General features: G+C 37.6%; 1 protein-coding gene across 1 annotated transcript in view; it reads right to left on the bottom strand.

Annotated features, from left to right (window-relative positions):
* Positions 1 to 13927, bottom strand: part of NELL1 (neural EGFL like 1) — a 281494-nt gene that overhangs the window by 197896 nt on the left and 69671 nt on the right. The window contains exons 8-11 of the mRNA XM_061999665.1: positions 11315 to 11449; positions 10372 to 10474; positions 6908 to 6981; positions 303 to 402 (exon numbers count right to left, since the gene is read on the bottom strand). Coding sequence (XP_061855649.1) covers positions 303 to 402; positions 6908 to 6981; positions 10372 to 10474; positions 11315 to 11449 — 412 coding nt within the window. The remainder of the gene's footprint in view (positions 1 to 302; positions 403 to 6907; positions 6982 to 10371; positions 10475 to 11314; positions 11450 to 13927) is intronic.

Below are 13927 nucleotides of genomic sequence, written 5' to 3'. Positions count from 1 at the left end.
CATAAAATATCTCTTTCAAACATCAGAATTCCCCTTCAGAAGAAGTGAGACTTGGCCTTTTCTCCTCCAACTCATCTTTTTCTCCCCTTTCCCCCTCTAACTCAGAGCACTTATGGCTCTGTATGTGGTAAGTCTTCTGCACAAAGGAGTATCACAGACTGGTTTTAAATGACAACTAATTATGGTCTCAGGTTTATAGCAGGACCTAATATCTCATTCAAAAGGAATTGCTCCTGCCAATGTATTCCCCCATTTAATCAGCCACTTGTATTCCTTCCAAGCATGCACAGTCTCTGTCTTACCTCTACAAACACTGCAACACTGGTTCTCTGGAAGAACATGATCTTTTTCTGAGCAGTTCAACGGTGGACAAGTCTCTGTTACTTTTACCAAAACTCCATTCTGAAAATAAACAACATTTAAAAAATGACACTGATGAAAACATGTGCAATGACAAGGATCACATCAATTTCCCATCAATAACTCTGATAATTCCTAGTGACACCACCAGTAAATTAGTAAATAGCAAGTTAATTTCATTCTTTACATGGAAAATAATGAACTTGGACATTATTATGCCTGGAGTTGAAAGAAAAGGGGGGGGGGGGGGGGAATAGGCATTTAAGATTAAAATGCTACAGTAGTTTTTCCTAATATGTTGCTTCCAAGTCTAGTTGTTTTTCTTCCAAATATTTGAAGGAATTAAAGAATTTCACTCCAGGTTTTTGTTTAAGACACTCTTCCTGCTTTATGCAAGTCCAAGTTTACTCCTCTTATTTCATGTTCTCACTTAGAAGTTACTCAACTCAAAACAGCAGATAAAAGACCAACATTTCCAGATGGGGTGTGTGTGTGTGTTGCTCTGCTATGTCCAATTAAAAGTGCGTGTCTCCTTTACAATTACTGATCACCTAAATAACAAAAATTAGGTCCTTGAAAGGTATGGCAAAGCAGAAATCCCATGTTAAGGTATTCACATAGAAAGTGCTGTGTAAAATCTAAGCCAAGGTCATGATATTTTTATTATTTTGATTTCTGATAGGTCTAGAGTAGGACTGGACATAAGAGGCCTACTGGGGAGATTTTACACCAAATTTTATTCTATCTCCTTCCTATCCAGGAAATCAGCTTCACCATACCTCCAGACCAACAGCTGTTCTGCTATTCAGTTAGTGGTTTTGTAACATCTTGTCCCAAAACAGCTTCTCTTTTTCCTTTATTCCCTCCAGTCTTCCTCATGCCATAACTTACCTCTTCAGCATCCCTTCTGCAGCTGTGCCATCACTGCAAACTGGCAAACAGCAGAAACTAACAACCAGGATTTTTGCTCAATAAGAGTTACAATAACTATCCCACAGGACTGTCCACATCTGAGAAATCCCATTTTCCAAAGGGCTGTGAAATTCCACTAAGAAAGCAGGCAGACTGCTATAGTGCCAATATATCATCTAGTATGAGTCTAGTCCCCACTCCTCCCAAAATATTCTTCCTGATTCCTCAGAAGGTGGAATGAAAAGTGGAAAAAGAATTTCTCTCTCCTAAAAGAAATAAATTACATTTTCAAGCTATCGTGATTGCAGAAAAAAAGAATTTAAAAATATGATCTAAACACATCTAGGGCTAAGAAAGCAGAGGAAAATCAATAGCAAAAATAAAAAGCAAAATAAGTTATTAAAGCCATGATTCTTGTAGTCTGAGAGATCAGATACATGATTTTGAACAGATTAAATTGACAATACCCATGTGTCTAACCTTGTATTAGGAAACAGCCCATATAGAAACAGCCTTGCTAGCCAGAAGCTTCCTTTCTTATCTACAAATGCAATGCCACACTATGCCAAAAGACTAGCTCAGGTGCCAGAACCAGCGCAGGGAAAAGTCTTTGCTGGCTATTAACCTCATCAGCTATGCCACACTGGTTCAGCTACATCACTTCAGACTCCAGAATGAGCTCCAACACCATTAAGCTGCTCTACATGATTACGAACAGAGAAATGCCTGCTGAGTCTACAAGGTGCAAGTGACACAGCAGGACATACAAGTGAGAAGTGCAGCTGACCTAGGGAATACAAAACTCCCTGTTCTAAAATCACTGTCCCCGAGATAGCTATCTTAAGGCTAAGCAGAGTCAAGTCATTTTAATTGCTTCCCAATTGTCATCACTGGCAAGTTGCATCAGTTGCTGTCAGAAAAAATAGGGTGTTCTCTTTTTTAAAAAAAAGACCTTCAGGCATCAGGTTTTCTGGTTTTTTTTTAAAAAAAGAAGCAAAAAAGGTATGTCCCCATAACATCACACAGAGTATGCACCATTGAAGCAAGTGCCCACACAAGAACAGTGAAGTTAATGGAGGTATTAGGTCTCCTTCTGATCTCCCTTCCGTAAGTGAAAGGGAGGAATCCCCTATGGCTGTCTGTGCAACTGCAGCAGCAAAGGTGATAAAAGAACCAGACACACGGAGCCGTCATTTACTATCATGTTATCAAACTACCAGCTGGAAAAGCTGTGGCTATAACTCATCACCTGTTCAGGCTCAGACAAGACAACTGCAGCAGAAAGGGTACAGTATGTCAACATATGGATAAGAAGTGTTGACTGACAACAAATCTGGTCCAAAATGTGGCAAAAAAATCATATGAAAGTCAAATCGGTGATCAGGTTGAGTCAAAAAGCTATAGACAAAGTCAATCCCAGCTCACACCTTCTTTAATGAATCATAAGGACATTTTTTAAAAAAGCATAAAATGAGAATTCTATTTATTTAACCACAGTTAACTTTTATTTCCCTAAGTTTCCCATTTTCACAGAATTTGCATTTTGGCAAAATAAATCAAACATATTTGTAATGCAATTTTAAAACAATTAAACTCATCTGACGTTGACTACTCTTTGGATTAAAATCAATTTGTTAAAAACTTGTACAGATCCAATTATAAGAATTATCATCATTAGATTTCAGATTCTATCCACTGAGATAAGTAAGAACAGTTCACACTTCCAAATTATTGCTTCAGGCAGTCTTAGAAATGTTACTAACTTCTTATACCCAATTCACATATGTAGTCATAGAATCTGGACAGAAATAGATGTCAAAAAGACACTCTTCTGGAATAAATAAGCCAAGCTCCAACTGTGACAAAATCTACAAAGACTGAGATCTGGAGTCAAAACTTTACAACAAAATAAATTTCTTGTAATTGCAAAGGTAAGTACATAAAAAAGGATTGGCTGTAAGCCTCATTGGTGACACACAGTGAGAATCTAAAGCATCAACAGTTCATCTCTGATGATCTGCTTTGGAAAAATAATAGCAAGATTTAACATAAGGTCAGTTTGTATTTTAGTTGTTGTTTGAAGCCTTTTCCTCCTCTTCTTGTTTCAGCTGTTATTGATCAGCCTTTCAGGAGAAAGTTCTAAATAGAGTTCTTAGGTGTCACTCACATTGCTCTTTATGAATAACTTTTTAGTTCAGCTTCCTGAAAGTCAGTGGAGTCCTGTCCACCTCTTCTAGCATGTGTATGACTCTCTCTGACTGCCAGCTCCCAGTATTAATGAAGAAGAATTTATTCCCTTTGCTGTCAAACCAATGGTCCAGCTACGATGCCTGTTCATATAATTCTCAGGCATTAACCCATAGTCAGTTGATCAGCAGTAAACTCTCAGTCCAACAAAAGGCATAGAATTCTTTCCATTTACTTCAAATGAGCCACATGACCACACTGATGAAATCCACAAACCAAAATAACCGCTTGTTGAACGCAGAATGGCTCAGCTTTTCAAAGCACACACTTGCTTTTTTTTTTTCAGAAAGACTTCAACAGGCTGAAGAAATGGGACAACAGGAACTTCAAGGAGTTCAACAAGTGCAAAGCCCTGCACTTGGGAAGGAACAACCGCATACAGCAGCACGTGCTGGGGTCACCCTGCTAGCAAGCAGCTTGGCAGAAAAAGAGCTGGGAGTCATGAGGGAAAGCAAGGTAAACATGAGCCAGTCATATACTCTTGCAGCAAGGAAGTAACAAGGTATCACCAGCAAATTGAGGGATACAGTCCTTCCCCTTTGCTCAGCACTGGCGAGGCCACACCTGGAGTGCTGAACCCAGTGCCAGCCTCCCCAGTACAAGAGAGAGATGGAACTGGAGACACACCAGCCGTGAGGGTAAGAGAATTGAGCATCTCTCATGGGCAGAAAGACTGAGAGCTGGGATTGTTTAGCCTGGAGAACATGTGACTCAGGAGACATCTTACCAATGCATATTAATACCTGAAGGAGGCTGCAAAGAAAACAGAGACAGGCTCTTTTCAGTGGTTGTGAGTGACAGGATCAGAAGCAATGGGCACAAATTGAAACACAGCAGGGTTCATCGGAACATCAGGAAACACTTTTTCAGTGTGAGGCTGACCAAGAACTGGCACAAGTTGCCCAAAGAAGTTGTGGAGACTTCATCCTTGGAGATATTTAAAAGCCCCCAGGACATAGTCCTAGGCACATGGCTCTAGATAGTCTTGCTTGAGCAGCAGGACTGCACAAGGTGATGGTCAAAAGTCCCTTCTAACCTCAATCAGTGTGTGATTCTTAGAAAAACTTGTGCACTTGTGTCACTGTGTCATTGTAGATTAATCTAGAAAGTGTTTGTGGGCAGGATTCCAGCTGGGAATGACTGTCCATCACTAACAGCTGTGCTTACAGTTAAGAGGATGTGCATCATAACTAATCCAGACTAAAAATGCTTTTATCTGAACTAAAAAAAACCCTACTTACAGCCTGATGAAGAAAATCTTTTATCTATGTGGATCCATCAGTATTATTATTTTTGTTAGATGGAAAAAATACAGAGTTAAAAGCCTCTTAAACTTGGATCAGTACCTCTGCAAAGAATATCTATCTTCAAGTAGAAATGTGAAATACCAACTTTATCCTTTTGACATTACACCATCTACAAGTATATCCTCCTTTACAGATAGAAGAGCTTTTCCCAAAGAGTTTTAAATCATCTTTATCAACACTAATAAATTGACAGCTGATGTGTACCCTCTACTGCATTCCTTCATGGATCAACAGTCTTCAAAATTTGATGCATTTTTCAAGTCTCGAAAATTAAACCACATTATTTTTTTATCCTTTCCATAGCTCAAATCTCTTCCTTTATTCATACAACATCTTGTCCAGCAATAGGCCTGCACAGGACAGGAAACAACTACAGCCACAGTTCAACTCATCACCATTCATCCTTTACCTATTTGAGGCAGTACATAAGGATGTGTTTTGGTTACAGCTTTAAGAGGTCATGCTGAAGAGACATCCAATAAGCTTTCTGTCTGGAAACACATCATTTCATAGAAGCAGAGATAAGAACACACTGATGCCTGAGTCAGAATGGCTCAGCTTTGCCAGTCAAATTTGAACATATCTGTGGAATTTTATTTAGAGACATGGACCAATTGTTTTTTCATGGTACTGTATTTGCTGTTCCAAATACCTATCAATACTCTCCATTCAATACTTCTCCATACTCTCCATTAAGACAGAAATTGCATCTTACAGCCATTAGCCCTGCCACAGCATTTTCCTTTAACAATAAATAAAATACAAGAGCTCTTGTAATTATTTTAGTCATTGTTAATCTGTCAGCTATTTGATGATCAGTATTTGCTTTTAATGTTCATCAATGTATTATCCTACTCATAGCAAGGAATACAACACTTATTTACAGTATTGAAAAGTTGCATAGATATGATTCAGATCACTCTCTCCACTCTCACTTTAAGATATAAATCCTCTTCTTCTCATTTCATACACGCACCTTCCCTCCCGAATAGACATTCTATGTCATATTATAAATAACTGGCACCTTAGTCTGTCCTCAAGGCAATGACCTTGCCCACGTATTTGTACACACAACATTGAGCACCTCCATGCAGCTAAACACTAGCACCCGTAAAGTAATTCTGTGTAACGAGCTGCTTTCACAACATCTGCAACCAGCTATTGTCCATTTCCATTAGAGAACATAAAATTGCTACTCTGTACACTCAGCTACAAGCACAACAATAACCAGATCATTGTAATCTTTTCCAAATGTTTTTCATAATTGTTCTAGCATACTGATCTGCCAATAAGATTTGTAAGCCTCCCTTTGCCACCCTTCTCCCTCTACAAATTCAACAAGATGTAAACCCAAAAATAGTTGAAAATTACATGTGAGAGCAAATAGCTGTGCCTTTCTGAAGTGATAAATCATATTTAAAGAACATGTACTCTCTCAAAAAAAACCACACAGCAGAGCAACGGGCCTTTTATAATCACCTACTACTCCTCTCTGCTTCCAAGGCTAGTCTTGACAACAACTGCTTTCTGTCACCACGTAGCACATTCTTATATGCACTAACGTTCCCTGAATGTTCCCACCTAACACAGTCTCCACTTACCTGTGTTCTTAAATACTGACTGTAGTTGTCTAAGTGTTATGAACTCGCCAAGAAACATCTTTGTCCAGTTTAATACTTAGTAATTTACCTCAGTTACTACCAGGACTACATATAATTTAAATAATACTACGGAAAATCTAGAGTAACTGGAATAATATAAGCAAAGGCTTCCAAATTTAGCAATTTGGCTGAAATTAGTTACTGAATCAAGATACTGCTGCCTTTCTAGCACTCATGGAAACAAAGATAAAAGAAAACACTCCTCCAAGACATTTTGGCCATGTTTTTAAGATCCTGCAATGGTCATATTCCTGCTTTGGTTTTGTATTTGTAGCTTTGAGTTCTAAGTCACCTTTTGAAGACAACAGATGTCACATTTGCATGAAGGAAGCCTAAAGAAATGCACTAACTTATCACTGTCAGTTTCCAACACCACACGTACATTTAAAATTAGGAGAAGTTTATACAAATGAAACTTACTCGACATTCCCTGCAGCTCTTGGTTAATATTCGTTGACCTTCTGCTAGCACTTTGCCTCCATAGATACACTTTGCTGTAATTTGAGAGAAGGGAGGAGATTAAAAATAAATTAAATTGGTATTTAAATAGTAAACAAATGCAAGGTACATTTGTAAATGTACAAAAGCAAAACCACAGCCAGCTCAGAAGTAAAAGTAGCGTTCACTGAATAGACATAGAAAAGATATGAATACATTAAAACCATGATGCATTTGCTTTCATCAGAAGACAGTATTATGTATAATTACAAAGTAGCTACCAATAAATTCATTTTAAGAGCAAGTAGCATCCTTACACAAACTAAAGAGAAGGAATAAGGGCATAAGACTATACAGGATCAAATTCAAATTCATTTGTATTTGATAGGAAATATTTTCATGTCTGATATTCTCTAGATTAAGAGTATTTGTGTTATTAGAGGTCTTCATGACTCACTACAAGAAATTGAGACATTTATTAGTGTACTGTTCATCAAACAGAACAATCTAAGCACAGATTTCAATTAAACCTTCCTATTTTTTGTGGACATAAAGGTCAAGTCTTCAACCAGCTGGAGCACTGCAAAAGCAGATTAGATGCAGTGAATGACCGTACTAAGTCAACAAACTAAAAATCTGTTTGGAAAAGTATCCTTAAAGCATACAAGAAATAAGCAGATTTCCCAGGAAACTAAAAGCTCCTACTTGAAAAAATTCTTATCTTCTGCTAAAGATAACCAGCACCACAATTGAAGCTACAGACTACAACACGTGAGCACTCCTCATTCACTTTAAGGGCAAGTAAACTAGTTTAGCTTAGGACTTCTGGCACTGTGAGGAAGGAGGTGGCCACCAGCAGGGCTACAGCAGCACACAGCTTGGTCAAGTCTCACCACATCTATCACAGTCTTCTTGGAACTAGATATTTAAATTTCAGTTCCAGTGGACAATAAATCCATTCATTAAAGAGGACGGTTGGACAGTTCCTCCTCCTTCTCTGACTTTGGTGCCTGCAGAGTTTTTGTTCTGACATTCTCACTCCTCTTTTCTGCTTCAGTTTTACACCTGTGCAGTAACTTTCTTCCCTTTCTCAAATATGTTAATCACAGGGGCATTGCCATCAGCACTAATTAGCTCTGTCTTGGCGAGCAACAGGTCTGTCTCGGAGCTGGCCAACACTGGCCCCACCAGACACAAGCATACACAGAGGAAGTGGAAGAGTTCAAAGTATTCAGTTCTCAAAAAAGTCATACTATCTAGCAACAGTTTTACCTCAATTTCTCCACTCTTGAATACCAAGGTAAGGGAAGCAGGCACTTACAGGTACATGTGTGTACTCCCTTGAGGGTGATACCAACAGCAGTATTCCAACAGTAATAACTGTCAGAGCCAGTTTGAATCCCAATTTAAGGACCGCTAGATCAATTTTCATAAACTTTCATGTATAAATTTGTTTCTAAAGACCTTTTTCAAGAACTTACAGTCTTGAAAAAGCTTATTTTAAAAAGATAAAATAGAAGGATGCACAAGATTTTCAGCACTCAGTCTGCATCAACAGCAATGCATTTCAAACACAAGCTTCTTCGTTTTAGCCTAGTTGTCTTCATTTTTCTAAAGGTGCCCTAGTTTTTATGCCTGGGTTATTGTCATCTGACTTGAGAAGAAAACTTCAGAACAGGAAGCTTTATTTAGATCCAGAAGCCCAGTAATTCTTTCTGAGAGAAGTTGAATTGGAGAAATTTCCTTCTTCCTGTCTATTCTCCTGACGTGACTGCTTTTAACAAAAGAATGGATGCATCAGAAAGCAATGATGAGATTTTAAACAAAATTATAGTCATTTGTCAAATATTAGTTGAAAGGCTAACACAAGATGGCAGGGATCAAAACAGAACCACCTCATTTTTAAAACCCTTAACGTATCAGACCTTAGAGCTACTTTGTTCGTTAACCCTCAGCTAAGACAGGAAACTGTTCAATAATCCAGTCATTCAATAATCCCTAGAGACAGTAAATTACAACTGATGATTCTATCAGAACTAAATAGCAAAAGCACAGAGAAATTAACACCTGCAGTGAAGCTCTTTGGAAAGCCTCAGCAATTACTACTATCTACCCAAAAGTGACTGACTGTGGCCCTATCACATCATTCTGTCAAGGAGATGGCATTTACAATCAATTTCAATCAACTTCTATACATCTCTTCCCATTGACTGACATGCTGAGTTCTTGTCAGAATAACGAGTCAAGTTTGTGCCAATCACTGACAAAAGGCGAGTTTGATTGTTCATCTTTCCATTACAAATAACAGGAACACAGATTATTCAATGGGGATATATGTGGAAATCTACAATTTTGTGCCTCACAATTCCTTTTCATCAGGTTTTGGCCGTTGTGCATACATGCATGTCAGCAAAGGAATGTCAGAAGTATCCAGTTTCACAAAAGAACTTTCTAAACTCTCAATGTTACAAACAAAAATATTTTGAGACAAAAATACAGGCCACCGCAGACACTTTGCCACCCAAGTACTCTCTTCATAAACATCTTTTATAATGCAGAATACTCAGGCCAACTTATAGCTGAGAGAAATTAGACTATATGCATAAACCAGATCAAGTGCAAACTCACGGCCAAAGGAAATGTGTGCAGGGGACTAATGAATTCAGCGACTGAAGAAGGGTGACAGAATGCTAAAAAAGCATTATTGTTTTCCTAATAAATTTTAAAATAATTCAATATCCCTGCCTTAATAAATTATTGAAAAACTCATGCATGAAGTTTACTAGTCTCCAAGAACAGGGGCAGGGGTGGGAAGATAATTTTTGCTTCTTAAGACTGGTATCAGTGTTCAGCTTAAATTTCCATATATAAATTGTCTTTGTCCCTTGTATTACTACAGCTGAGGCAGCAAATACTAAATATTCCTTCCTGGAGTGTTATTTAAATCCTTCATTTCCAGAACAAGGAACCGAAAGCCGACAATAACACTGACCACAAAAGTTCCCTTTTTTTTCCTTTCTTCTCATGAATGTATTTTTAAATTAATTATAGCAACACAGTGACACGAATCCAAGGCCTGGAATTCTGTCATGTTTATTTTAAAGAACTTTCAAGCCCAAAACAAAAGACAGGAAGTAAAATAATAGTTCAGTTTCTTACTCATCACTACAGAAAGTTCAGACCACAGGTTTGAACATCAACAGCAGACAATAAGCTGAAGCCAAGTGAGGCTTTCCAATCCTGAATAAAGAGATGAATAGTTTTAACACTGACAATGGGCAAAAAGAGGGTCTTAGAAATTTGCAATGCTTGTTCTGCAATTATTTATTTTCTTCTTAAATCAAGCTTGCCACGGAGAGTCATTTTACCCGAATTACCGGGACCTATCAAAGTTTAACTCTGGTTAAACAGAGGGTGAAACTAAAAACTCTGTGTGATGTACTTACCCTTGCATACTTTGCAGCACTGGCTTTCCACATGCACCGGGAGAGCATCAGGAGGACAATCAAGAGGGGGACAGGACATCCTTCGGCACTCCACAACTCCACTCTAAGAGAGAATTCAACAACAGCTCTCGTAATTAATGAGGATTTTATACAAAACACAGAAGATAAAACTACTTAAACTGAAATGCCATCATGTGTTACTGACCCAGTCTTCAAAAATAAACTCAATCCTATCCAACTACAATCTCAATTCAAAATGCATCTGAAGGTGAATCACCCTGTTTTGATACATATTATTGGTTTTACCCCACTTTCCCCAGGCAAAGGACATTAAGTGGAAAACCTAAGCCCATTTTTACAAGAACATAAGCATTACTTTCTGTAGGCTGTGCCAATCACCTCTGAGATTTTTAACAACCAATTTTCTATTTTCTTGAGCAAACAAAGACTCTCTTTAGATATTTATCAAATAATTTCAATGAGACAAGGTTTACATACTAATTCTCTTCCTTTCCTCAGTTTTTCAGAGTGATAAACACTGAAAACAGAATCTGCATGTTGTTACCATACAAGATGCAACTAAGCATCTATGAATACTATTAAGATAACGCTTCCTTTTTGAAAAAACCCTACTGCAGTGAAAACAATTCCTAACCAGGCACAGACGATGCCACGCTTTCACCCCAAAACTGTAAAGTTCTCACAGATATAATTAGAACAAATAAGAAAGCATTGTCAAGGGAAAGTAGATTTTATTTATGAAGTTTGCACACAAGTAATGACAAATGTTTGTTTATTTATTTTACCACTTCACTCCCTATTGTTCATATTGCCACCAGATGCACATCCAACACATCATAATTCTCGGTTAACATTATGTATTCAAGGACCACTTTCACATTTTAATTAGGTCCTACTCCTTAAACTGTTTAGAAATTCTTACTTTGCAGGTGCAATTCCTGCAGTGATCATCTTCAACCCATGAGTCTTTGTCTCTATAGATCAATCCATTTACTTGACAAGTCTTCTCACAATGACAGTCTTCCAATTGACTCAGCCTGGTTTCTGCATAATTTAACTATAAATGAAAGTAACTTGATGAGATTTCTGCAATTCAAACACATGATTTAAAAAAGCAAATATGAGAAAGCAGTAAACTTATTTTTAGCCGAACCAAGTTTGACTACAACCTTAGAAACACTGAACCACAACGTCAGCAGATATAAACTAACCTACTCCTCGGACTTTGATGGAGCTATCCATGCTGACAACAGTTTGACTCATGCAGTTGGTCAGTTTGTGTCATATACCATAACAAACCCCACTAAGCTCCCACTCTGAAATGTCAGGACACTGCCAAATGTACACAAACTATGATTGTAATTTTTTTTAAAAAAAAGTATATCTTAATTATTTATCAACCTGATGACTTGAAGACTGGCAGACTGACTTTTCCTAATCATCCCCATCTCATCAGTGTTAAGCATCAGCCAAACTAATACTTTCTGACTTTTAAAAAGGTCTCAACCTTAAAAAGGCAAGTGAGATTTAGAGGGGGAAGAAAGTATTTTAGCTCAGTGTAGTATAAACTATCCCCAGACTGTGATTAATGGAGAAGGCATACTGGATTAAACTCTGGGCTGGTGGCTAGCTCTTAACACTCCTTCCTGTTCCCATTACTTCCTCAACTCCAACCACTAAAATGCATATCAAGAAGCTAAAACTGATGCATTTTTTCCAGCTATTACATCTGCATGCTAGCAATTGCTATGTTTACTGATGAGACACTATGGAATAACAAGTGGGGGAGTAGCACCAGCAAAGGACAAGGTCACTTGAACCACTCTCTCTCAAGCCATATGAGAAATCTCCCCTTCATACAGGTAGCATCTTACCATCTGCCAGAAAGAACAACCCTCATCTATACACACCTTGTACCCAGTGATCTCCAATACTTACAAGCATTCAAAATTACTTTCCCATTTACCAGTACTAAAAATAAATAAATATATAAATACAGACTTCATATTCCTACTTAAACATGTGCCTTCTTCAGGCCTCAAAACTGCCACTGCTTAAAAACTACCCTGGTGCTAGCTCAATGAGTTTCTCAGTGTCTTGATTTTTTTTACACTGACATTTGTTTTATGCATATAAGCCATCACACTGCAGCCACTGCAAATAGCAAGGCTACGTAAATCTGGCACAAGATGAATGCATACTCTATTCTGCTATAAACACAATGCTATTACCCTACATTATAGGTTGCTACATTTTAATAGTAGCAAATGTTATTAAAAAAAGGAATGCACAGTGCTGTATTATTTTTTAACATAATGCCATCTACCTAAATTTGATCTATTTCCATCTTCTAAAATTCCATCCACTTTAAGTGAAAATATTCTAATGTCTCCTTCTTCACTCCTGCCAGTACAACAGCCACTTATTTAATGGAAAGAAAAAAAAAATAAATACTAGGGCAGTTTCTGTGAGGTCTGGAGGGATTTTTTTTTGTGTGGTTTTTTTTCCTCTCAGCAGACTTCATGAGAGACAGCCCTAAATAAAAGCTCCTCATTTCTTAAATTGTTATTCTGGAATAATTCTCCCCCAGACTCAGCATGATCTCATGACTTCAAGACTTCTTTTTACATTTAAGAGGAAAACTATCCTCTTGCTGAGCTGCTTGTTTTCAGTAGAAACCCTTTTCCACTTAATTATATTTGTCATTTGCATTATCCTAGTAAGTTTTCTTTATTTAAAAATGATTTACCTCATGTTCTACGAAATATCTTTAACCATAGCAAACCAATCACATAGAAATCACCAGAAAGAAGGCATGTAACAACAGAAGTCAATGAATGTATCACAGCCCACAGAATCTGATCAGAAACAACAGTTAACTGTTACCTACTATACCAGAGTGACCAGAAATATTCCACTTGTTTCTAAACTTCAAGTCTTAATGGAAAAATTTCTACTGAACTCAATAAAACAATTAATTCCTTACAAAGAGGTGAAATATCCTTCCAGATGTTCCCAAATGCATACAACTTGATTTGTTGAACTTTTAAAACATCAGTAGAAAATTCTCAAGCTTCAAACATTTTACAGGTTAAGAATAGAAATAAGCTAATGAGGAAGTATCAGCCTACACCAGAACAAATTTTTTCCACGCATTAAACAAATCGTAAGTTCTCAACATTCAGGAATATTTGGCTCATTATCATTCACAAAATTCAGCTAACACTTTCCTTGCTTCTCCTCTGCCCATACAAATAAAGATGTCAGACTTCTGGCAAAATGAATAACAAAAATATCAAAAAAACCACCCCAAAACTAGCACAATTTACAAGGAAAATTTTATTATTCATAAAAGTATCTATGGCCATATAAATCCATGCTGCAAACAAACCAGATTAACTACTCCATTAATCACAGAATCTTAAGGGTTGGAAGGGAACTGCCAGAGCAGGACCACCTCGAGTAGGTCACACAGGAACTCGTCCAGAGGGGTTTTGAATGTCTCCAGAGAAGGAGACTCAACAACCCATCTGGG

The sequence above is a fragment of the Colius striatus genome, chromosome 7 (assembly GCF_028858725.1).
Source record: "Colius striatus isolate bColStr4 chromosome 7, bColStr4.1.hap1, whole genome shotgun sequence".
NCBI classification, from domain to species: domain Eukaryota; kingdom Metazoa; phylum Chordata; class Aves; order Coliiformes; family Coliidae; genus Colius; species Colius striatus.
Note: the sequence above shows the minus strand (reverse complement) of the source record. Positions and strands in the feature narration are given on the sequence as shown.